Genomic DNA, 27,836 nt, shown 5'->3' on the forward strand with positions numbered 1-27,836 from the left:
ACACGTAACTATACTAGAGTGCGACTACGAACGTTTAACCATTTGTCCCTTTCGCACTCTGTATGATGAAATCCATAAATTCTGTATTGCGTTAATCTTCAAATTACGGCATTACTATGAAAACAATTTCGCGCTCGCTGCGCTCGCGATTGAATTTCCTGCGTAGTGGAACTTCTTCCCAAGGGCGCCGAAACTCAAACTCGCTCTACCCTGATCGAGTGCACGGGCCGGCGCTGCTCGCGAGTACACACAGAACGTTTTTACCTATTATTTTTTCCGTAGATACGAAATTTCTAGTATCCAAAATAATAATCGTTGATGCTATGTAGTCGTTAGCAACACTGAGAGAAACAAACAATCATTTTTCATGTTCGTTCAACAAGTTTTTGGTTCAAACAAGTTAGATTTTGTTAAGTGTAACTAGTACATTCTACAAGTTACTCGTCATTTGAATCAACAAGTCGATTTTATAAAAGCAAACTTTTAACAAGTTTGACCTTGTTGTTCGAACAAATTCGACTTGTGTCGTCAATATTGTGATTTATTCCGTTTACTAAAATACTTTTGTTTCAAACGGATAAGCCCGCAACAAGTCGAACTGGTTAAATTCACAATGCCTCTCAGTGAATAGGTGATCGGCACATTCGAAACGCAGTTTGACTCTGTCGCGCCAAAACACGGAAGAGCGATAGAGAAAGCTACTCGTATCACGATAACGATATTCTCGTAAGCTCTTGTATGCTGGTTAGGTCGACTTGAACATTCATTAATATTACGTCAAAAAGTTTGTTCTAACTTCGTAAAGACGTGGCAACAAAATTGATGCCAACGCAGCAGCGGTGTCAGTAACACTAGACTATTCCATATTACTTCTGCTTCTGTAAATGACTTTGATGTGTCTGTTAACCGTGGTTGATGCCACTGGCCCTTAGTTTATCCACAGTATAATAAAGAGTACTATCGTAGTATGGCCACTCCCGCTCTCCTCTGAAAGTGCCTCCACCCCCTCTCGGTTACCTCATAGTTACCGCTTGTCAAAACCGCGAACGTCATATTTCACTCATATAAGCATGGTACGCGTTCACTTACACGGGCTTAGACTGTGTGCTAGGAACGCGCCTCTTTCATATATTTTGATCGCCAGTGTCCGATGTGTGGTTTAGCCTAGGCATCGTTTAATTTGGGTCTACCGAGTCACATTAAACGAGAAAGTTCAGTTTTTTTAGTTAACGTTTCCGTTCGTTTGAAGAAACGATACTTTTGTTATGATCCATGAGATTCTGTTTGACAATGACAATCAAAGTTCGCAAATTAACAAAGTGCAGTACTTCGTGATTTTCATTATCATGTAATTTCGTAAAGTAACGTCTGATTCCATCAGTTATTTTTTGACAATTATTCCCAATACAAGGGTATTAAAGCAGTCCCGAATTCGACATAAAGTAAAAAACCGGCCAAGAGCGTGTCGGGCCACGCTCAGTGTAGGGTTCCGTAGTTTTCCGAATTTTTCTCAAAAACTACTGAACCTATCAAGTTTAAAATAATTTTCCTAGAATTTATAAAGTTCTACTTTTGTGATTTTTTTTTTTATATTTTTTAAACATATTTATGGTTCAAAAGTTAGAGGGGGGGGGGACGCACTTTTTTTTCCTTTAGGAGCGATTATTTCCGGAAATATTAATATTATCAAAAAACGATCTTAGTAAACCCTTATTCATTTTTAAATACCTATCCAACAATATATCACACGTTGGGGTTGGAATGAAAAAAAAAATCAGCCCTCACTTTACATGTAGGGGGGGTACCCTAATAAAACATTTTTTTCCATCTTTAATTTTTGCACTTTGTTGGCGTGATTGATATACATATTGGTACCAAATTTCAGCTTTCTAGTGCCAACGGTTACTGAGATTATCCGCGGACGGACGGACGGACGGACGGACGTAGTTGACTACGGAACCCTAAAAATGCGACAATCTCGGCTCGTTGAATCTACAAACATTAGTCGCGGCAATTACGGCTGGAACGGCCTTAGGATTCCGTTTACTGCCGTTATGGGCAACGCTTACAGAATTATAGTGAATTTAGAACCTATATAAACCAATATACATCCTAAATTTACATAGGCTTCGTTAGCCATTGAACAATCTCGAAAGAAAAGAGTTTTCGCGAACTTCGCGAATTGTCCTATCGTTGTCACTGTGATTCAATAGATGGCGCTAACGGATCATCCATGTTATATGGCTATTCTAGGTGAAGGCAATATTTATAGGTAATGAAATGAAATGAAATATTTATTTTCCAAGTAGGCATATTACAATGCGCTTATGAACGTCAAATAAAACTACGCCGGCTCTAACCCTACGCCTCAGCCTCGAGAAGATTTCAGTCCCCCCTCAGTTGGGGGGGGGGGGGGGTATCCACTATGGGACCGGCAAAAAACTCGGCGGGCCACTTCTTTTCAATACATTACATCTTATAATTAACATGCATTAAAAAACGAGATACAATTTAACCAGCAAAAGTATTCATAAAAAAAAGAAATATTAACAGACTAGGAACCTACTCTATGGAAATTCATTTCAGTAAATTATACAAAGTACAAAGCTACTATGATTAATAAGAGATGTTAGAGATGTATAGAGTCTCTAAGTGTTAAAGTACATCTAAAAAAAAGAAAAATTATACATGATGAAGAAAAAAAAAACGAAGTGGTACAAATAAAAGATAACTATTTAGTCGTATGGCATCAATTTAAAAATAGGCAAATTATTTCTACATTTTAAATGTCAATATTCAGGGAGCTTAGCCAGTCGGCTGCATCGGGTGTGAGATGCAGCAAGTCTTCTGGCAGCCCTCGATATGAACGAAGGGGGCAGAGCTGGATTATGTGTTCCATGGTCTGGTCTTCCTCGCCGCAGTCGCACAGGGCTGAAACCCTCCATCCCCATTTGTGCAGAAGGTAGTTGCATCGACCGTGGCCCGTTCGGAGTCTATTTAGGCGACACCACTGCCTTCTCGGCAGTTCAAAAGATAACTAAAATAACTTTAGATTGGAGGGTAGATGCGCGAGGCAGGGAAACAAGACCGGTACGCGTGCGGACAGAGCTAAGTCGAAGTAATTCTACGGACATCGTTTTGAGGAAGTTTCTCGTGGTGTTAATCCATAGTATGTGTTCCGTCTCATGTAGATTTTTAGTGTAGTTTAGATATTCGGAGTGATCAAAGGAAATCGTTGAATCGGTAAAAGTTAACTGAAGGTGAATTTACTGTGAGGAACGGGGTCGCTGTAAGGAGAGGTTGGAGGTGACTATACGATTAAGCTCAAAGAACCAGGTGGACAATCACGTATGAGTGAGGTGTACTCAATCTATGAGTATATAAGACTACCAGTAACGAGAAATCGTCGTCTCAACATTTGTCCAGGCCTCGTGTGTTTCATATCCTAGTAACAGTATCATGAAGGGCATATCCTCTCATTGGTGAGCGTGACGACAAAAGTATTGTCACAAGATATATAATTTTATTATTAATAAATTGATTATGATTATATATTAGTACAGATAGTGGAAAAAAAAACTTAAACTATAACTTATATAAAAAATAAATAAACCTAAAAACTACCCTCCAGGCCCTGGCCCCTCGGCAGGGTGCCCACCACGCAAGCAGCATTCCCGCGCTGTATTGCAATAGCAATTCTTTGCGTGAGAAAGCTGCCGGCGCGAGGGTCACCTGTTGCCTCCCTTAACCGTTTCCCCAAATCCCTTACAAGCCCACGCGCTCCCTTACCCCACGGTCCGAGTGTCTCGACGCCAAACGCTACGAACTCGTAGTTGGCGCCGAGACAGCTGTATTTGTTGGCCTTAAACCGCTCCCGGGCGTCAGCTGCCGCCCCACCTTTTTTGCTGGTCACATGGATGTAGGACGCTGCCAACGTGTCAGCGCAGGTAGCGTCCCACACCAGCGCGCGGCCCTTTCGCCAAGGGATTAACGACATCCCGTCCGGGCGCTTGCCATCGTCCCGTGCGATCTGGGGCTCCAGAGCTGCGGGGACGTTGGCGCTGACGAGAGCCCTTCTGAGGATGTCGTTGAGGGCGGCATGGCGAGAAAGGCGGCCCGCGCCCGAGGAGCAGGAGAGGCCGTGGTGGCCCAGCCGGTCTACTGGGGCCCTACAAGAAGCACACGAGTGGTCTGAGCATATTGCTACTCCAAGCCGGAGACCGACGGCTATGCGCAAGGTACTTGCGTCTATCAAAGTACCGGTGTTGGGCGAGGGATAGGCGTGGAGCCATTGTCCGGATTCCGGTTTGGATACAGCTAAGAGCCTCGAGAGGTCTTTGCCTGATGAAGAGGCCACGAGTGTGTTCAGGGTGGCAACAGATGATAGGGAGTCCCATGCCCTTTGTTGTTTGGGTCTGGATGGTAAGTTTGGGCTTGGTCCGGTTAGCCAAGCATTCGTGGCCCCATCCAGGCACGCAATCTCGCAGTTTGTAGCTGTGGGAGCTTTCAAGATTTTACCTGCGAGATCATACGTGCTGTGAATGGAGGACAGGAATGCTGGCAAAGCGACACTCGCAACGTTTCGAGTGCCCAAACCGCCAAACCTTACCGGTAACCAGGCTTGGGTCCAAGCTTGCTCACTAAAATGGATGTTAAGTACGGTCTCAATTTGGCATTTAAGAATGGAGTCTATGGAGGTTAATATATGTTATATTACTTAGTCATTATTTTCCGATACACATCAAACAAAGCGCAGAGGCCTTTGGCATGAGTTCTTGACGTTCTCTAATACGTCACTCATTATCACACATCACGAACAATGTATTCGCTACGTGCATGACTAGATTGACTAGTGCTGCCCTCATTTTATGGGTATTTCTATGATAAATCTCATAGAGTCAAATGTCGCTGTCGGTCGCTGCAAGTTGTTAATGTTGGTCATGCCCTTAAGTATTATTAAGATGACGTGTATTTTTGACAATCAGTACCGTTTTAAAAACTCGTAGTAACCTCACAGGTTATGCTAAACTGGTGTCTTAAGCACTGAACCCTCCAAAGCAGTGGGAGTACCCAAAAAGGGGGGAGGGGGGAGCTTAACTGCTCGTTACGGTTGTAACCCGAACAGGGGAGGGGCGCAAGCCATGGGGTTTAAGAATAATCCGAAAAGCTGTAAGTAGCAACTAAGTTACGGAGGGTAGATTGAAAAGTTTGTTTCATAAGTTGTATTTTTACCTGACCCTTTGGTTGTAATAAAATCTTGCAAGTTTTTCACCCGTTTCCGGGTTTCAGATGTACAAGGAAATAGATAAAAAATTAAAAGATATGAGTTGCTTGCAATGCTTATCTTTTGTCATGTTTCATTTTAACAGCCAAACTCAATCACTCTATGTTCCAAGACCGTTAAGGTCCTCTCACACTAATTAATTCATTATTATGTATGGAAAGGAAAAAAATGTTTTTCGAATTTAACGAAAAGCGATATACAGGATGGTTCCTGATGATGAACTTAACTACGTGTCGAATTTAACTGAAAACAATAAAGACTCGGTGTATTTATTTATTTCCCATATAGGTATGCAAGATACACTTATGTCCGTCAGTTTTTCCCTATAACTAAAACAACTGTTATTAATTACTAGTTACTAATAACTGCTACACTTATTACTAGTACACTAATGCTTAATTGCTTATACCTTCTTATTCTAAAGAATTCTTGATGGTATTCAACTTGTATCTCAGCTCTTAACTTAAGCCAGCCCCGACCAGTTTAAGGCGCCGATGACTGGCAGAAGGCGTTTAATATTTAATTAATACACAGTTACGCCCCGTATAACTGTTATTGGGAACCTCTTATTTTGTACGGTTATGGCCGCCATTACCGCTTAGGGGGCAGTTTGTTCTGTTTTATCTGTTTGTTTTGTCTTTAATAATGAGCGAGCATTTGTGACTGAGTTTCAGGGAAATTAAAATGTTAATATGAGGATTTAAAGTTTTATTGTTTACTGATGATAAGATGACTTTTTTGATGTTTTAAGACGATACACAGGAGGGGTCGATTCTCAATACAAATGCTCTCGACTATTTCCTCCCTGGTATTTAAAGCTGCTAAAGCACTGATTTTTTCAACACAGATTACTATTATTTTTATCTGTGTCGGACCGTTTTGATTTTTTTGATATTCTTATTTTTAAAGACGCTAGAGCCCATCAAAAATTTCCAAAAACGGCCTCTTTGATTATGGCGCAAAAAAAACTGTGGTATTCAAAATTGGTAACAATTAGCCAAAAAACTAAATGGTCCGACACAGATTATTTCATTGTTATTCAGATTCTCAAATTTCGTTACGATTGATTATAAATGTAATATAAATGTAAGTGTTTACGCGATTAAGTCCCGTTTTGTTCTAAAATTACGATTGATTAAGTTTTGAAGGAGGAGACAGTCGAGAGCGGAACCTCGATTTTAAAGATTTTTTCGCAATATTTTTTAACTGAGTTGTTCTGAATGGACATTTTTTTTCGATAAATCTAGTTAATAAGTATATTTAACTAAACTTCCCAAATTGAAAGGGGTGCTCCTTTCCATTTTAGCATTTTCGCTCCTGTAGCGTCTTAAGGTTTCGTGTGGTGACGGGTTAAGAATTTCACCACCCCTTTTCTTCCCGTGGGTGTCGTAGAAGGCGACTGTGGGATATGGGTTAAATTGTGGCGTAGGCGAGAGGCTGGCAACCTGTCACTGCAATGTCACAGTTTCGTTTTCTTTCAACCCCTTATTTGCGAAGAGTGGCACTGAAACTTAAGTAGTTCATGTGCTCTGCCTACCCCTTCATGGGATACAGGCGTGATTGTATGTATGTAAGGTTTTAGCTACAAATGGATTTGGTCTTTTTTCGCACTAGTTTTCAAACTAGCACATTTCTCGTCAGGCCGAAACTTCAGTCTTCACTTGCGAAGAGGAATTTGTAACTCGTGTCGATTTAAAACGCTCCCTTCGGTTGTGTATGTTTATTAATTTATCGCCATCAAATTTTCTCTTTTCCGAACTTGTATCGTAATGTAAAAAGGTACTATGTCGGACTGAGTGAATATATTACACTTAATGCTAGAAGTTTAAAAACCTAGTACATATTGTAAGAGACAAAAAGCTATGAGTATATATATGGGTGTGCCTCAACTCAAGGTTTGCCAGCGGGCGATGGAGCGCAGTATACTGGGTGTTCGCAGAACTGACCGAATCAGAAACACGGAACTGCGCTCCAGAACTCGAGTTGCAGATGTAGGTGTCAAGACCGCTACTCTTAAGTGGAACTGGGCTGGACATGTCTGCCGCATGCACCCTGAATGGTGGGCCAAAATGGTTACCGAGTGGGACCCACGGAACACCGTAGAGGGTGCAGGCCGGGGTTCAGGCAGACCAAAAAAGAGATGGCGGGATGACTTGAACGCATTCCATCCAAGCTGGCAGAATTATGCACATGACAGGGTTGAGTGGAAGAAGCGAGGGGAGGCCTTTGCCCAGCAGTGGGACACTACAACAGGCTAATTAAAAAAAAAATTGTCAGCAGTTTTTAAAGATAAGTGGTTTCTTATCGAATTATGTTTTTGAATTACTCAAAATTATATCTAACTAGCTTTTGCCCGCGGTTTCACTCACGTTAACTCCGAAAAGTGCGGAATTTTCCATACAAACTCCCTCCCCCCATTTTAGAGAAGAGGGGAGGTTAGACAGAAATAAAAGGTGACCTATATCACTCTCCAGCCCTTCCTCCCAATTAAAAAAACACGTCAATTTTTGGGCCAGCAATTTTTATAATATCGTCAGACCACCGCATGCAAGGCCTTCCACCTCTGCGTTTGCCCATTGGTCCGGGCCATAAAGTTATTTGATTCGTCCATCCCTTGTATGCAATCCTTGCGACATGGCCTGCCCACCTATTTATAATATGTATCCCATTTATAATATGTATTAAGTATGGTTTTTAACGGAAGTGGCGTTAGTGGCGCATCAGCCGAGACCTTAAGACACTTAAATATTTTTTTAAACATTTCGCCTTTTCCAGACAATTATTCCTTGCCTAGATGTCTGAGATAAAGTAGGCCTCTGGGACATTAAACCACTCTCAAATCTCTCAATTATCTAAAAACTTTCCTCATTGCCATCCCACTTTGAAAAATTACTTTCGATCGAAATCTCTTTTGAAAACTGTGATTGACATAATGAGATGAATTTTAGAATTTTTAGACTGTTAAGTTGCTAAAATATGGAAATATATACTAAGGTATTAGTGGTTTGGATTACACATTAAAAGTGATATGTTTCGTATTGCATAGTTAATTCGTTAGCATTATTACATTACAATTATATGAACAGACATGAGACAACCAAGGGGTTTGAAAAATGTTTTTCTGGTCACATTTAAGAATAAAGTACAGCGGGGTAAATCTCGACTGGGGGACAATTGTAACTGATCCATTTTTTCCATTATTACACTATGTTTTTGAGTTCTACATGTATCCACTGAACACGCCTACCATATATTATAACCGGTGGACACTCTATTTAATAATGCAAACATTAATCTAAGAATGCGCCTAAAACCGTCAAAAGGAATATTGTATCGTAAAAATATAGTCAATGTTAAATTAAGGTGTGGAGTGAGAAGATTGAAGGGTTATTCTTGCGGGGTGAGATGGGAAGTAGTTGCGCTTCGTTATACAGAACATTTCATCGTATACCTCAAGAAAAATCCTTCAGTCTTCCTCCACCTTACCTTTTTAGGGTTCCGTTCAAAAAGGAAAAACGGAACCCTTATAGGATCACTCGTGCGTCTGTCTGTCCGTCAGTCACAGCCAATTTTCTCCAAAACTACTGAACCGATTAACATGAAATTTGGCACACATATGTTAATCTGTGACCCAAAGACGGGCATGTTATTTAAATTAAGAAAATTTAATTATAGGGGCCACTTTTGGGGAGTTAAAGTGAAAATAAATCAAAGTTTTTTGAACTATATTGTGTCACATATCAAATGAAAGAGCTTTTTATAAGATTTGTTTTTGTTGTTGCAGGTAGCAGGAGTGGTGGGGCGAGCTGATGTCTTGGCTTCGATATTCTTCCTGTCGTCAATACTAATGTATCACGGGTAAGTTTAAAATAAAATAAAAAACAATAGTATTAGGTATATTTTAGCTTGAAAAATGTTTGAGCTAGTTTTACAAAACTCCCAAAAACTCGATTACCTAATACAAAAATTTTTGGTAGATAGAATAGTTGTTTGAAAAATTTCATGGGAGTCGGTTGAGAATTTCGACCTGTAGAGGAAAACATCCGCACATACAACAGCAAATCGGGTTAGAACGTAGACCAAAGACGTAGACCTACGCTGTTGCTAATATAAAACCTATTTAATCTTTCAATATAAGTAATGCTCAATGTGGATATCGTGAGTTTTATTTAAGTTACTTGATAGCGTAAACTTCACGCAAAATGAAATGTTAATTGTATGGAGTGAGAGAACAGTGCCCCCAATCACTAAACTAAGACCATAAATTACATACCTATGGCAGAAGCTTGACTCAGGCCTAGCACATGATTGCCGCGAGAGTATGTCGCCGCGAGATAGATGACACGTCTTCTTCTAACTGTATTAATGACATAAGGACGAGTAGTAGTCTATTTCGCGGCGACATACTCTCGCGGCAATCATGTGCTAGGACTACAGGACAGGGCCAGGAGTAGCCAAGAGTAGAATCGTTAACGCTCCACGGAAGAACTATAGACAGATCTAACTACGATACGCTACGGTAAAACGATATAATCTTGGCACGGCCAGATCGCTATGAAACTAATTGATTGATCAAAGAGCAATTTTGTAAGTAATAATACGCCTGCAGGAAGCCTTGAGCGATCAATTTGATGCGTAGTTAAACATTGCTAATCGATTTGCTGCAGGCGCTTCGAGAAATAAACCCTTCTGCGTTCTGGAAATTCTATGATGTATTTCAGATTTTATTATTATCCTGAATTATTAAGAGTAAACTGACATGTAACGTTTATCCATACTAATATTATATACGGGAAAGTGTGTGTGTCTCTTTGTTTTTCCGTCTTTCACGGCAAAACGGAGCGACGACGAATTGACGTTATTTATTAAATGGAAAAGTTGTGGGGTTGGAGAGTGCCATAGGCTACGTTTTGTCTGTTTGTAACCCCCAGTTCCCTAAAATGGGGGGTGGAAGTTTGTATGGAGCATTTCACAATTTTCGAATTTACCGCGAGCGAAGCCACAGGCAAAAGCTAATTTCAAATATGTTCCTAAAAATAAAAATAATATTATAAAGCTTTTCTAAAATAAACGTTATATAAAATATGAAACGTTCAATTTTTAACCCCCGACGCAAAGATGGTCTGTCTGTTTGTCTGTTTGTCTGTTTGTCTGTTTGTCTGTCTGTCTGTCTGTCTGTCTGTCTGTCTGACTGTCTTGTGTGTGTGTCTGTGGAATCGTAGCTTCCGAACGGATGAATAGATTTAGATTTAGTTTTTTATTGTTTGAAAGCTGAGTTAGTCGGGAGCCATGTTTCATGAAAATCGATCCACTAGGCCGCGGTCGGGGGTTTTTTCAAAATTTAAATTTTTTGATTAGGCTATCTATTTAGCGATTTTAGGGTTTGGTTTATAGTAAAAGTTGCTCAGTTTGACCTAGTTTGTGTAGGTATCATTATTTAATGTTCATTTATGTACTTCCTTAATTATTCAGCAACTATACCTCTAATATAATATAACATACATGGGAAAATTGTGGACGTTTGTTTTGGGCAACTTGTCCAACTTTGCAAGTTGTGAAGGGACAGTTCTATTCTATGACTCGTTTAGAACAACTAATTATGTTCATTTCAATGATTAAAATAATATTAACTAATTTACCAAAAACCGTATTGAAATCAAGTTACGCACGTTACAAAATATATTACTCTCAAGAAAGCTAGAATACAAAAACAATATACATAGATATCATATTTTACATAAACTCACACATCCAAATTACTTTCTAAATATACCAACTCGACGTTGAAATCAGGTCGCTGCTTCTAACCCGATAGTTCGTCGTGCTGTATCCCGATCAAATATTAAACCAGATCTAAATATAGACATTTTCCTGGTTCTATAATTAACTTAGTTTGGGAGTTCATTCTGACTACAGGTTTGAACTCATAAATGATACGGGTTTTGACATTCCGGCGTGTAAGGCCAAAAGTCATTATTATTATTGTATGTTTAGGTAATTCACTTGAATACGAGCTTACCCCACCTTGAGCTTGCCAAAACTGTTACAAATTGATTTTCGAAGGAATCAGGGTAACTAAGACAGTTTTGTATGTAAATCATATAGGTAAATAAATTTATTATTTATTCAAATTAATTCAATCTAAAAGGTCACGGTTTCAAATCCTGGATAGTACATATGAATTTTTCAGATTATTATGGTGCTTTTTAAAGCACTATTGCGAGAAGTGATTCATTTCTTGTAAGGTCGAAACTTCGGAAGGCCATCGGTACTGAAAAACGTCGTACGATACACGTGCGAAAAGGCTATTTTTCGTACTTGTATCGTAATGTACTTTTTCGGAACGAAACATAATTTGATATTTACCACTCGCTTTTCGGTGAATGAAAACGTCGTGAAGAAACCTCCTGCTCCAAAGAAATTCAAAGTTGTATGTTCCCAGTCCCCATTGCCTGGCTAGCATGGGGACTATAGCCAGAATCCTCCCACTTGTGAGAAGTGACCTGTGCCCAGCAGTGGAACATAATACACGAGGGCTGACTGATTTATTTATGAAAAACATCTACTAAGTCCAGGGTACGTAGCCGAATGGCACAAACGCTCACGAAACGCTCGTAGATATCTATCTCTATCGCTCGTGCGTATTGGCGCGACAGAGCCAGACTACCTTTCCCTTTCGCGGCGTTTCGTTTTCGTTTCGCGTCGTAGAAATGCCATTCGGCTACGGGGCCTGGTGTCACGGTTCAGCAGAAATTCGTTTCATATAAGAACACTCCCCGACACATCATCGGGACACATCGGTTCATCCATTCGGGAGCTACGATGCCACAGACAGACACACACACAGACAGACAAACAGACAGACAAACACGTCAAGCTTATAACACCCCGTCGTTTTTGCGTCGGTGGTTAAAAAGGATCTAAACTTTAACAAATTATTAAAATGGAATCGACCTGTTGCTCATATCAATTATTCCTGAATAATATAGTTCACAGTGTTCACACGATTAAGCTTTCATCTAATCAGTTATTCTAGTTCATTTAATCATTGATTAGTAGCAAGTGTAAACTTGAGTTTACTGTCGTCTACGTTCCTCATTAAGATACATAATGCATCTTAAGTGTGTCTAATTATTCTCATTAATGATTTAAACACAAAAGAGGCATCACATGAAGAGTATTTGCCATGGATATGCAGTCAAACCTATCAGCTTCCAGCCGCATTTTAATGTATGAGAAATCGCTCATTAAATGTTCATACTAACGAGCGATTTGTCATACACAAAATGCGACGGTGCTAACAGATGTGACCACCCTTTCATCATATTGGCAAGCGGTATAAGCACAGTACTTAATCAAGCAACTCGCCCACACTAAACACACCACGTATAGAAAACTTGGCCGCATTTCCCCGTGCCTTGGCGGTTCGGGGGCGGCTCTGGACGGCTTAGGAATAACTCGCGGTTTGACCGAGAAACTTCCACGCGGTTCTAGAAAGATGTAAGTGTGGTACCACGAGTTTTTAATACATTAGTCGAGAACGTAAACATCATGGAAATAGTACGCTACGATACAAGTGCGGAAAAGAAATCGGAAACGAGTGACACGAATTTCCTTTTCGCTCGTGTATGGTACGACGTTTTTCGGTGGGTACATCCCTTTGGGTCTCCCCACATCTAGCGTCTCGCGAGCGTAGCGTCGGGCCAACTGTATGGCAAAGCCTACCCGATGCTACGCTCGCGAGATGCTAGATGTGGGGGGACCCTTTGAACTTCTGACCTGACAAGAAATGAACTAAAGATGTAGTGTAAAAAGTTTTGTCCTTATTTTTCCGAAAACGTACATATTTGTTATGCTATATTAGTCAGTTTCAGTAAGTACATACATACAATCACGCCTGTTTCCCAGAGGGGTAGGCCGGTAGGCAGAGATCACGGATTTCCATTTACTACGATCCTGACAAATCACTTTCGCTTCACACAATTTATAACGTTTCTCATACACGCTCGTCGGTTTCGAGTAGGTACTTCTGACCAGGGTGGCTAGCCGAATGGCACAATCGCTCACGAAACGAAGCGCTAGTAGATATCTATCTCTATCGCGCTTGCGTATTGGCGCGACAGAGCCAGCGGCGTATCGCTTTCGTTTGGCGTCGGAGAAATGCCATTCGGCTACGGGGCCTGGCTTTTTTGCAATATTTCCCCGATTTGAACAAGAAAAGTTCGCCTAAGGTCTTCCACTTCCAACTGACCCTTCCACTCTTTTTTCAAACACTTTCTTCGTTACTCTCCTCTCATCCATCCTCTCTACATGCCCGGACCACCTTAACATACCCATCTCAATCTTTGTCACCACATCTACATCCACTCCACACTTCACACTTCAGTAAGTACGTCTAAGTACTAAGTCTCACTGAAACAGCCTGACTGACACGTTCGTAAGTTTTCGTAAAAATATCGAAAGAAAGTGTTTTTGCACTACTTACATCTGTACTTTGTGAACTAGTGTGGGGAAAAACACACTAATAAGAACACTCCCGACTAACTCAGCTTTCAAACAAAAAAGAAAATAAATTTAAATCGGTTCAGGTCCAGGGCTCAGCACTGAGTCCCCTCTTATTTAATTTATGCATGGATTATATAACACGTGGCATACAAGAGCCTACCCCGTGGTGCATGCTCTATGCGGAAGACATCGCGCTATTAAGTAAAACCGCCACTGGCCTTCAAGAATCCTTAAATAAGTGGGTGGAGAGAATAGAAAAGCATGGACTACGAATTAGCCGCAGTAAGACGGAATACATGCAGTGTAATTACGGAGCAACAGCGGACCTAGAAATTGATGTGTGCATAGACGGTACACCATTGCCTAAAGTAGAAAGTTTCAAGTACCTTGGGTCCGTCATTACAACCGATGCCAATGTTGATAAAGATGTTAGCCATCGAATAAATACTGCATGGCTCAAATGGCGGTCACTAACCGGGGTCCTGTGCGATCCCAAAATGCCAGTTAAGATCAAGGGAAAAATATATAAAACAGTGGTGCGACCAGCCTTAACCTACGGAGCAGAGTGTTGGACTATGAAAAAAGTTCACGAACAACAACTGCACACTAACGAAATGAAGATGTTGAGGTGGGCCGGCGGTGTGACGCGTCTAGACAAAGTCCGCAACGACTATGTTAGAGGTTCCTTCAAAGTAGCTCCTATCGTGGAAAAAGTGAAGGAAAGTCGCTTGCGTTGGTATGGCCACATACAAAGGCGCGAAGACGACTACGTGGTCAAGAAAGTACTCAACATACCAAACTCGACCAGGGGAAGAGGAAAGCCGCCTGCCACTTGGTGGAACAACATCAAGAAAGAGATGGACCGGGACAACCTAAGTACTCAGACAACCCAGAAACGAGTTCTCTGGCGCAAGTGTACAGGGAGACCCGACCCCAGATAAACTGGGAACATGGGTAGGACAAAGAAGAAGAAATTTAAATCGGTTCATCCGTTCGGGAGCTACGATGCCACAGACAGACACACACAGACAGACAGACAGACAGACAAACAGACAGACAGACAGACAGATAGACGGACAGACAGACAGAAAGACACGTCAAACTTATAACACCCCCCCGGTTTTGCGTCGGGGGTTAAAAATTAAATATAATTACAAACATAAGTACAGTCAAGTGTAAAAATATAGGTGCGTACAACTTATCAAAAATATGTCCCATAGCACTTTATGTCGGCGGAATAAGGTCTCGGTACATATTTTTGAGCGGATAAAATCGATACGTATTTTTGCACTTGACTGTACATGCATTTCCGTCACGTATAGTCTATCGAGAAACATTCTAAAACGACGAAAACCCATGGTAGTTAACCCGCCATTTCTATTAGTAACGAACCTTTTTGCAGAACTTTGTCTTAGTAACTTATAGGATCAAAAGGTGGTAACTCCAAAGCATTTTCAATAGGGATCGGTCGTTATGTAGGACTGTGTCGCAATAAGTCGTGTTTAGCTGCAGTGTGTGGTTTCGAAGTTTTGCCAAATAAATACCGCTTAGAGTATTTGGCATCCAATTTAGTAAACGAAGTAGGTGTAGGAAGTAAGGTGCATTAGGGTAATTTCAAATGACAGAAATGCTCGGGTAATTTCGAAAGGGGAATCTTGATATGATGGAATTAATAGTGATTTTTTAATAACGAAATAACGAGTTTAGACAACTTTCGAAATTACCCAAATAAGGTGCATTAGGGTAATTTCGAAAGTCGTCTAAATTCGTTCTTCGCGACGTGTGACGTAGGCCTGATATTTGCTTGCATAACCCACAAAAATCATACAACGTACAAGCTCGAGCCCAGAGCCGCCAGGCCTTCAATTAAACTGAGATAACAACAGGCGATCTCATCGCTTAGGAGCAATCTCTTCCAGACAACCTTTGGGTATCGAGTTAATATAAAGATATACGGTAAGTGGCTCTAAGAAATATGAAAATAGAATATTTTTCGTCCAGTCATCTGAAAACGAACAGTCTGTGCCATCCCATTACCTATTGATGCCATGTCCATGATAGGTTGTTATACAAATACAACAGTAGTACATTACGATACAAGTGCGTAAAAAAGGAAGTTCGAAACGAGTGGCAATAAATTAAAACATGACCGAAGGGAGTGTTTTAAATCAACACGAGTTACGAATTTCCTTTTCGCACGTGTATCGTACGACGTTTTTCAGTACAGATGAGCCTCCGAAGTTTCGACCTGGCATAATAATGAACCACTTCTCGCACTAGTGCGTAAAAAATACACCATCTGTACTGAAAAGGATTTTTTTTTTAAATTGAAAACAAAGATTACTTATACAGTTTCTAATCTTTTCGCCAAACTTACGTTTAACGGCGAAATGAAGCACTTATTTTCAAAGTTAAAAATTAAATTGAAAGACTCATTCTAGTATTAATACATAATAATAATATTTTCCCCTCACTAGCTCGGAAACACGTGTTTTGTCCTTTAATACTAGCGGGTAAAAACGCATTTTATCCACTAGTGGGTAAAGTAATTTGACATTGAATAAAGTCAAATTAACTGCTTTAAAACTGATAAAAGTAGGTGAATATAGTAATAAAGATGATTTACCACCTGTGGAACTACTGGAAGCAGTGATAAACGCATTTTTTGCGTTGTAGTTTCCTCGCTATAGTGAGGGGAAAAGTTTTGTGTTACACTCGGGTGCAAATGTATTTTACTTCTCGTGTGTTAAAAAACTCGCAAGTTCAGGATTCTATTCTCGAACCTTCAACTATAGAATCCTTTCACTTGCTCGTTTTTCAATTCCACACTCGGCGTTAAAATACAACTTTGCCCCCTTGTATAACAATAGTACATTACGATACAAGTGCGCAAAAAAGGAAGTTCGAAACGAGTGGCGATAAATTAAAACACGACCGAAGGGAGTGTTTTAAATCGACACGAGTTACGAATTTCCTTTTCGCACGTGTATCGTACGACGTTTTTCAGTACAGATGGCCTCCGAAGTTTCGACCTAGCATATAATGAACCACTTCTCGCACTAGGGCGTCAAAAAAACACCATCTGTACTGAAAATAACTATAATTATTTTGTCCACTACTATAATGGCGCTACTAATTACGTGTGGCCATTATGAATATTATAAATTATTGATGAAACATTAATTAATAAAACGTAGATAAACACTGTGAGCTTTCACATGAAATGAATTCTGAGAATATTGTAAAATAAACTGAGTATTAATGAGACAAATGCATATTTAATAATGATTATTTACTCGTTCATAAATGTATAAAAGCGTTTATTGAGAGTCATTTATTCATGAATTGTAAAGAGTGATTTTGTAAATATACAAATGAAAAATGTTCTACGGTTGCAATTAATGAATACTTGAACAATTATTAAATAATGCCTACAGTTCGATACTGATTTATTCGATAGCATATAAGCGGTATAAAAAAGTACTTAAATAAATATTATACGACATTCTTACACAGACTGATTGTAGGTACAAAAGACGTAAAAGTTATACAAAAGACGAACTTAATGCCAAAACGCAATATCTACCCGCAGTCCCAGCTTCTGGGCCAAACAAAGGTCAATGAGATTAATGTAGGACTTATTTTTGCATCTACATAACAAAATTCCGTTTCGTGTTTTGTAAAATACAAAAATATAATTTCCTTAATATAGGTATCCCCAACGGCAACATCCCACGCCATCATATTAGACTTGTAGGGTTCAGTAACTTGAGTAACCTGATTTTTCTTAGTTTCCTTGTTTGTTTCAATTGTGTTGCCGAAATAAGTTTCATTGAAGTGTGACGTCAATAATGTTCGAACCATGGGTTGTAGAAACCCATCCTAATAACTATCTGGGTAGGGTGGTCGTCTGGCCACATTTTCTATTAAAATAATATATATAACCAAAAGTAATATAATACCCAAACCAAAACCAAAACCAAAAGTAATGTAATTCTCATAAAACTACATGCTGTTACACGGGCAACTCAATTGCCAGCAATTCACATACCACTGGCCGCGTTTGTTTAACTAGTTGCGTAGATTGAATAGGCAAGTTGCTTTAAACACCCATTAACTGTCTTTTTTAACCGACTTCAAAAAAGGAGGAGGTTCTCAATTCAACCGAATGTTTTTTTTGCATGTTACTCGATATCTCCAAGAATCTTGAACCGATTTTCAAATTTTTTTTAATCGAACGGGTATAACCCCGAAATGGTACTATTTTCACCAAGTCGGGGTCTGATGATGGGATCTTGGAGAAATCCAGGGAACTCTTCAAATTTTATAGGCACATATAATGTTTTTAGTGTATTTTTCAAAGGTGCACCAGTATTTACGCCTAATGGTAATAATTTTATGTAGCTGAGCTGATGATTGAAGGTCAACTTCTAAATGGTTAGGAGTTAATGGATAATTATTTCACCACTGTATGCATATTCTGACTGATACTTCTAATATCAATAGGAACCACTAAAAATGAAATTAATAAACTTTTTTATTTTCAAGCCGCCTACAAAAATATGCGCGTTAGGAAACAGGGAGAAACTAAAAAGCAAAAAATAATAAACCTTTGAATTCAGATTTCTTATCGGATTGCAATAATCTAGACATCCAAATTATACACAAATCAATTATTTTTGGAGTCGGGGCCAGCCTGCGTATGGTACAAACAGACAATAGCAAGGCAAGGAACAAGGCTGGTACCGACTACAAAAATAACTGATTTAATTTATCCTGCATCTCATATTACAAAAAAAAACATCAACAAATGCACATCGTTAATAATTAATAACACCTTGTTTTGCTACTACTACACATACTACAGAACCCTTGGAGGCGCAGGTTGAATTCGCACGACCGATTCTCTGCCTATTTTTAGGATTTTAATTAAAGAAAACTTTGTTATTTAATATAACTTTATCCCTTGTTTTGTGATCTTTTGGGTGAAATGTTTGAATCTGACACGGATATATTTAAGTTTTTACAATAATTACATAATAATTATATTCATCTCTAGACGTCAATGAGTTCGGACGTGTTAATTAAGATATTTAATTATTCGCGTGCATAATTCTGCATTTCGTGCGTAATCTGGGTCATTACTCAGCTCTCGCGTTTCGTGGCTGTAGTATAATGTCGACATAGGATAACTAAGTGTTTGAAATGTCAAACGGGAATAGTCCCTTTAACCGGAGTGGCCTAACGCGCCGCAGCCCGCCCTCGACGCCCACGCCGCAGCCCGTCCCTACAGCGCCCGCGCCCGCAAACATGGAGCAGGATGAAGAGCCCCCGAAGGTCATTGCTACAAGTGACATCAAAGCTTGGTTTAAAAAGATAGATCTAAACTTGCAAGACATTAGCCAAACAGCAGCAGAAGGTAAACTTAACATTGACCAGAAGCTCAGAATAAGCACTCTTTGTCGCAACGTGACTCATTACGCCTCACAAATGGCTATTGAGTACCAATCGCTAAAATCCCATGCGATCCAAGCTTATCAGTCGCATCAAGCTCACCAGGAAAAAACTGACCTAGTGCAACGCATCCAAGACCTACAGAGGACGATTGAGGAATCCAGCCGACCAGCCCCTGGACCAGTTTCATTTGCCGATGCCCTGAAGAAATCTGGAACGAGGTATGTCCAACCGTCTAATATCAGCTCAGTCGCAATATACCCTGTGGACAAATTGAAGTCGAGCGAGGAGACAAAATCCCTCGTTCAAAAGATTATTCGGCCCGACGAAATGAAACTGCACGTGAGAGGGTTACGCAAAGTAAGAAACGGCGGTGTAGTGATAAGCACTGATTCTAAAGAGGACATTGTAAAACTGAAACAATCATCACAGTTCACTACCTCTGGACTCACTGTTGACGAGCCACTAAAACGCAAGCCCAGAATTGTCATAATTGGAGTTCCCGCGGAAATGCATGAAAATGATGTCCTGAAGTGCATTTATAAACAAAACTTGGACGATAAGATACAGGACTGGACGCTCGAGAAATTTTTGACCGCTACGAGACTTAGTCACAAATCCGGGAAAAAGGATGCTGAGTCCTGTAATTACATAATTGAGGTTCCTGGAGTGATCCGCAAGGCCCTAATTAAGAATGACAGGATTTTTGTGAACTGGTCGTCGTGCCCAGTGAGAGATTTCACCCTAGTCACACGTTGCTTCAAATGCCAGCTCTACAATCATGCTGCAAAGACCTGCAAAATGGAGTGCAACATCTGCGGACATTGCGGGGAAGCGGGTCACACTTTCAAAGAATGTCCAAAAAAGGACAAACCTCCGAAGTGTGCAACCTGTTCGCACTTCAAGAAACCGAACGACCATCAAACAGGCGACCCCGACTGCCCAGCGAGACAAATGGCTGAGAAAAGATTCATAAATTCTGTAGACTATGAAGGCGCTTAGGAGCGCCTCTTAACATATTTTCATAGTACTTTTTATTCCCATTAGATTATCCTTCTTATGTATAATATGATCTTGCTCCACCTAATAGACAATTTTCTGTGTCAGAGTCTAAAGTATACGATGTCGCGGCTCTCACACAAATTTCTGGCTCTGCCGGAACCCACTGACAATTTTAGCAATTTAAATAACTCTACAGAACCTTATTTTAACATACTTAAGTCACGTAATGCATGCAATTTGTCACTAATGAAGCATAAACAAACTTGAAAATGATTTACGTAAATTTGACTTTGACCCTGTTTATTAAAATTCTGCTGATATAGGAAATAGCATGTTATACTTTAGTAAAAATGTGTATCAAGCTAAATTACTTAACACAAGAAAAACACGTATTACTCATATACACCCATGTAGCTATGTTTATTGTATGACGTAGGTACGATGATACAGAAATTTTGCTTATGGTTGTAAATTAATTAATTACCTAGTTGAGAACCTGCTGTAATATGTTTTTTGTTTATTTATAATTAAAATAATTAGCTTTATTATAGTGAATAATTAATAATAATTTACCAATTAAGTCCTTGTTATTGCCTGAAACACAGGAACTATCCTAGCTCAGGCATTTGTATAAATCATCCCTTGTAAAATTCTTAGTCTTTAAGAAAAACCAATGTACACTTATGTTATTCATAATAAATTATTTCTATTTCTATTTCTATTATTTCTATATACTCTATAGACAAGTTGATGAAAGGCCAGTAAAGTAAGAAATGTCTAAGATCACATGTAACACAATATTCTCAATTACTGGTCAAGGTGTATACCTACTATTTATCTGTTCGACGGAGCCGGGAAGCGGTAACTTCGTTTAGCACAGCGGCCTAAAAAACTTAAAACTAAGAAGACATATTTTCAGTGACGATGACGTATAATAATAATAATAATGGGCAGGGCAGCTTGTGGCGAGCTGTTGGGGAGTGACGACCCCACGGACCCGAGTGTTCCCGAGAGTCGGTCAGGGTCTTCGTCTCCGGCGTGTCTTCGCCGGCCGGAGTGGAACACCAAGGGGACCCGTAGGACTCTCAGCTCTGGCTTGCCTTCATTGGCCGTCCAGAGAGGAACGTCTGAGCTGTAGCTCCAGGGGTGGAAGTGTTAAAGGGCATAACGCCGCGAGTAATTTCGGAGAAAGCGCAGCACCACCTCTCGACACCCCTGAGCCACTCATGCCGATGTTGCGCCTGGCCGTCTCTACGATGGCGAATCAGGTGCCCATCTACCGAGTGGCAAGTCACCGCCTGCCTCGATAACTTGTGCCAACCATGTTATGGCAGGTGTCCGATTTCTTTCTGCAATAGCCCAGTCTTTTTTGCACCCAAACTTAAACCATAGACCAGTATTCTATCCATATTATTCACAATAGTTTCCAATGCCTGTTGAAACCGATTCACGAAGATATCTATTCATGTACCTGTGAATAGGTTCCAGCAGGCGTTCTACATGACATCAAATATCTCCAAACGGCATCTACGTGTTGGATCTATATCCCCACACACGCCTTATAAATAACCGGGCTCGAAAGACCCGAGAGTTTTAAAACGGAGAAACATAATAATATATACTTTATTGTACACCACTTATTGATAATGAAATTACAAAAACAAAAACATAATTACAGAATTATTTTTAAAATCGGGACTTAATCGCGTATAACTACATATTAAACTGACCTCCAACAACAAACAATAATAAAATCCTCAAATAATATCGACAGTCGTTAAATCGAATATCGTCAGTGTTGTATGTCGACAGAGTAACATCCCTAAGTGCGCAAACAGTTCAAGTTGATAATCAAAACCAAGTGCGGGTAGTTCGAAAAACTCGCGCGGCTGTCAGAAGGTGTTGATGTCATTTCAAGCCAGTCTTCTCCGAGACCACGGGGACAACGCCGTCCTTGCAACGTTGGAGGTCAGTTTAATATGTAGTTATACGCGATTAAGTCCCGATTTTAAAAATAATTATGTGTAATAATCGTGAAAGTTTAAATCAGTGAAAAACATAATTATTAAGAAGCAGGTAACAACAGGCGGTCTTAAAGTACCTAGAGGTGTGTTAGATCAGCCATACTAAAGTGTGCTCCGCGGATCCCTAGGGCTCCGCAAAGCCTCTCTGGGGGCTCCGTGTGAATTTTTGTTATCTGATATGCAACTTCAACTCTCTTCCATAAAACCAAACATTCACCAATTGTTAAAAAATAAAAAAAAACAGTGTCAATAAAAAAACAGTAATACCTCACATTAGAATCTAATGATGAGATTTTACTAATAGGATTACTTATTAAAATAAAGATTGCAACAATTTTTCTTATTTAATTTAAGGGTTCCGTCAGATATTTTGCTTTCTAAAAGGGTTCCATGGGAAAATAAGTATGAGAACCGCTGTGTTAGATATTTTTTGTCCCGTATATTTTATTCCATTCCACAAAAATCCATTGAAACCGGAACAAAGCGTGAAACAGAAACGTTTTACAATACAGAATGGGACCGGGAAATTTAAGGTTAAAAACAGAAAAGCGAATAGAGAATGATTGATAGAACTATTGGAAACAAAGGACAAAAATAGGGCAATTCTAGCGCAATAGAGGAAGGGGATAACGAATGGATATGGGCTTTGGAATGGTGGAGACTAGGGTTTGGTCACACGTACCGAGTACAGAGTGAACGAGTGCTTAGTACCTACTCGATACTCGGTAAAGCACTCAGTATCAGTACGTTCTTCTCGCATTATCTCAGCATTTTATCACGACTTATGTGAATTTGCGGTATTTATAGATTAAGCTATGGCAAATTTTCTCAGAATTTGACGTAGTTTTACAAAGAAAAAATCTAGAGGTATTCCAGAGAACAAACTCGGCCTAATTGAGATTAGTCCGATGTCTTTCGCGAGCTTTCGTGGATTTATAGTGAGTGGTAAATAACAATCAATTCAACAAATTATTTATTTGCCAGAATACAGTCTTTGTCATTTTGTTGGTAATACATATTTCTGTGCACAGTGTATTTGGCCCACATACAAACATGCAAATGTTGATTTCCAAAATGAAGTTCCAAAAAACTCATTGGTACAAGCCGGGGTTTGAATCAGAGACCTCCGGATTAAAAGTCACCTGCTCTAACCGTTAAGCCATCGGTAACCAGTGAAAACAACTTTAATACGACTTTGAAACATTCATATTGATAAAATGAGGAAGAATAATTGCTTAAGAGCGTTATAACATTTCGGCGTCGGGCGAAATTAGGTATTTTACCCGCCGCGCGAGCCCAATATGCCGACCCTTTCTAGCACGTCTTATCACTCGCTCGCACTACAATAATGGACAAAACAATCTTGATCCTTTCTATGGAATTTTGATAACAACCACAATCTACTATCTCGATATAAACTTTTGGTTTCTAATAAACATTATTTTGTACGAAAATACGAGAATATAGCGCGAAATAATATCAATTATGTTAAAATTTATTTAAAAAATTAAAGTAATAATTATAAAAGTAGATCCCATCCCAAATATTTGCTTTTGTTATATGATAAGTATTAGAGTAAAGTATAATTATATTAATATGATGATAAAATAAGACAAATACAATTCTAATTACTTCAAGGTGGTGCTCAGGGTCTGATGATGGAGCCAGATGGTGGTCACCAATACCAATGAACAATATGACTATACAACTTCGTGGTTTACATGTCATTCTAGCATTTTCACTTTCACATTTCAAGTGCATATACCACGAGTATAGGTTTTCGGGTGTGCTGATTTAAAAATTAATGACCGATTTGGAATCTGACATTGCTGACTGTCACTTTGACACAAAAGTCGTCATGGGTGTCGTAAAATAGGTTTTAGGGGGTGCTGATTCCAAAATTAATGACCAATGTGGAATCTGACATTGCTGACTGTCACTTTGACACAAGAGTCGTCATGGGTGTTGTCAAATAGGTTTCCGGAGGTGCTGATTTGGAATCTTGACATTGCTGACTGTCACTTTGACACAAAAGTCGTCATGGGTGTCTTCAAAAAGGTTTCCGGGGGTGCTGATTCCAAAATTAACGACTATTTTGGAATCTCACAGTGCTAATTGTAATTTTGACACAAAAGGAATCATGGGTGTTGTCAAATAGTTTTTAGGGGGCACTGATTCCAAAATTAATGAAATGATTTAAAAAGTAATGACCGATTTGGAACCTGACATTGCACAGTACCCCTGGAAAGGAAACCTATTTGACGACACCCATAACGACTTTTATGTCAAAGTGACAGTCAGCAATGTCAGATTCCAAATTGATCATTAATATTGAGATCAGTACCCATGAAAACCTATTTGAAGACACCCATGATCACTTTTGTGTCAAAGTGACAGTCAAGAGTATTTGCCAAGAGTGGCACTGAAGCTTTAGTAGTTTCATGTGTTCTGCCTACCCCTTTATGGGATACAGGCGTGATTGTATGTATGTATGTATGTATGTGTGACAGTCAACAGTGTCAGATTCCAAATTGGTCATTAGTTTTCAAACACCTCCGGATACCTATTTGACGACGCCCATGACGACTTTTGTGTCAAAGTGACAGTCAGCAATGTCAGATTCCAAATTGGTCACTAATTTTGGAATCAGCACCCCCTAAAACCTATTTTACGACACCCATGACGACTTTTGTGTCAAAGTGACAGTCAGCAATGTCAGATTGAACATTGGTCATTAATTTTGGAATCAGCACCCCCTAAAACCTATTTTACGACACCCATGACGACTTTTGTGTCAAAGTGACAGTCAGCAATGTCAGATTGAACATTGGTCATTAATTTTGGAATCAGCACCCCCTAAAACCTATTTTACGACACCCATGACGACTTTTGTGTCAGAGTGACAGTCAGCAATGTCAGATTGAACATTGGTCATTAATTTTGGAATCAGCACCCCTAAAACCTATTTTACGACACCCAGGACGACTTTTGTGTCAAAGTGACAGTCAGCAATGTCAGATTCCACATTGGTCATTAATTTTGGAATCAGCACCCCTAAAACCTATTTTACGACACCCATGACGACTTTTGTGTCAAAGTAACAGTCAGCAATGTCAGATTCCAAATTGGTCATTCATTTTGGAATCAGCACCCCCTAAAACCTATTTTACGACACCCATGACGACTTTTGTGTCAGAGTGACAGTCAGCAATGTCAGATTGAACATTAGTCATTAATTTTGGAATCAGCACCTCCTAAAACCTATTTTACGACACCCATGACGACTTTTGTGTCAAAGTGACAGTCAGCAATCTGAGGTACTACATATTCGTAATCTGAAAGTAATCAAGTCAATAATTTCAGTTATTTTGAATCGACTATGATTCCGAATTATTGGTAATAGTAATGATTGTATAGATGATTAGTGATTCCTTTACATGTAATGGTAATTTACCGTTTCACTTGATTACATTACAAGTAATCTGACACCCAGTAGTGTCAGATTACAAAGTAAAATCAAGTAATCGTGTAATCCGGAATCGATTACGATTTCCCCATCTCTGGGTTTAGTTATATGGTTCATTGGTACTGGTGACCACCATCTGGCTCCATCATCAGACCCTGAGTACCACCTCTTGTCAAAGGTCTTGTTGAGACGAACCCAACGAGCCTAAACACGAAGTCGTTTACTTACATGGTTCACTGGTACTGGTGACCACCTTCTGGCTCCATCATCAGATCCCGAGTACCATCTTGATGTGTCTTATCATCTTGACCGTATTGTAATTTTCACATTTTTATCATCACAACGTTGTAATACTTTAACATTTAAACATAACAAAGTATTACAAAAGCAAAGCAAATATTTACGGATCTAGGATCAAATTCGTTGGTCGCTGTTTACACACACACAATGCGAGGATAGCCCGTGTAGAAACAAGGCGTCCGACCCACACAACAATAAATATTCTCGACGTTTGCGATGAAAACTCGGAGACCAAAGCGATATACGTCTTACCTCCTCGAGCTCCGGCGCGGCACTGAAATCGCAGACGTCCGTCGCCGGTAAAATAGCGACAGGAAGGCTAGTTTTCAAAAAATTGGCAAAAAATCATGATAAAATATTATAACGACAAATGGATAACAGCAGTTTAAGCACATTGTGCAGATTATTTATATACTAAAATAACTTCGATAACATGTAGATTTTCGGAGAAATGATCACTTGTTTCGATGTATTTTCAAGACAAAATTGAGTTCGTTTTACTTTCAATTTCTCAATTTCAAAGGATTAAATGATAAATATTGTTTAATGGGCCTTAAGTACAAGATATTTGGAACTTAAATTTACCTCATTTATGAGAGTGATCTTATCAAATTGTACATAATAAGAGCTCCGAATTCTGTGCTTCACGCGGTTTTTCCTAAACGAGCATCAGAAAAACAATCATTACTAATTGAAAAAGCTTTTTTTCTCATATGTTTTTTATTTAACCGACAGTTAATAAGATGTTCTAACTGAAACAAGTACTTTCACTGTCTTTTAGTATGAGTATAGTGTACAATTTTGTCGATAAATATTGTGCATTTTACAATATATCGCCTTTTTTTGTCATAGCGCTCTTAACACGCCAAACGTCAATAAAGTGTATTTTAAAATGAGTCATTGATAATTGTATTTCATTGTTGTACGCCATTGTTTCTACGTCTCTATGATCAAATAAGAGGGGGTAGAGCAGGGAGAATTTTCAGAATCTGTCAAATTACCCCATTACACACACAAACACCCTTCACTCACACTACCTCAATTTACTGTGAAAGGTCAGTGACCCTTAATTTTTTTCAAGAGTGTTATCTTGAGTTTGTAGTCAACTACTGACCTCCTTTGAGAAATTAAAACTGTAAAAAAGGTAGCATACAAGAAGACAGAGAAAAAATACGCATCATCTAGCTTTCCTTCTCTGTTCATGTCTCACGTGACTTAAATTTACCTAAATATGTAGATAACGTTCCTTATTCAATTGATTGTTTATCTAGGTGTATTTCAAATTACTTTGCACTTCATTTTGCGTTACTTTTCTATACTTAGATTAAAAATCATCAGCCTGCCTATCCCCGCAAACATTATTCAAAGACGTGTGTGAAGGGCTAAAGGCCGATACCTCCAGGCAGACAATTATGGTCGCGTGATAAATGATAAAACATCAGCCCTATGGCCCTATCACACTATTTGTAAGTGCGATAGGGACGGCCCGATGTTATACCATTTATCGCGCGACCATGATTGCCCTGCCGGTCTTCGGAGGCCTGTGCTGTGCATTACGTATATGCGGGGTGTATTAAAGACTAACAGATAGGTACTTTACCTATTCTTTTTGGTCGTTAAGTTTTTTATCAATTTATCATTTATTTTGATACAAAAAAAAGTATGTGTATAAAATAAAAACCTAATGAATAGAGTACAGCTAGCAGCAGTCATGTCAGAGACACAAAGAAAGACAGGGAATATCGACGCATATCTTATCTTATCCAATACTGCCATCGCCATCTGCATCAGACTCTTGATC

At 39.4% G+C, this 27,836-nt stretch overlaps 1 protein-coding gene across 1 annotated transcript in view; it reads left to right on the top strand.

Annotated features, from left to right (window-relative positions):
- Positions 1-4,082: 4,082 nt before the first annotated feature.
- Positions 4,083-27,836, top strand: part of LOC125229129 (protein O-mannosyl-transferase TMTC1-like) — a 56,473-nt gene continuing 32,719 nt past the window's right edge. Inside the window, exons 1-2 of the mRNA XM_048133909.1 lie at positions 4,083-4,238; positions 9,069-9,142. Of these exons, the coding sequence (XP_047989866.1) occupies positions 4,083-4,238; positions 9,069-9,142 (230 nt within the window). The remainder of the gene's footprint in view (positions 4,239-9,068; positions 9,143-27,836) is intronic.

This window comes from Leguminivora glycinivorella, chromosome 8 (genome assembly GCF_023078275.1).
Source record: "Leguminivora glycinivorella isolate SPB_JAAS2020 chromosome 8, LegGlyc_1.1, whole genome shotgun sequence".
In the NCBI taxonomy this organism is placed as follows: Eukaryota; Metazoa; Arthropoda; class Insecta; order Lepidoptera; family Tortricidae; genus Leguminivora; species Leguminivora glycinivorella.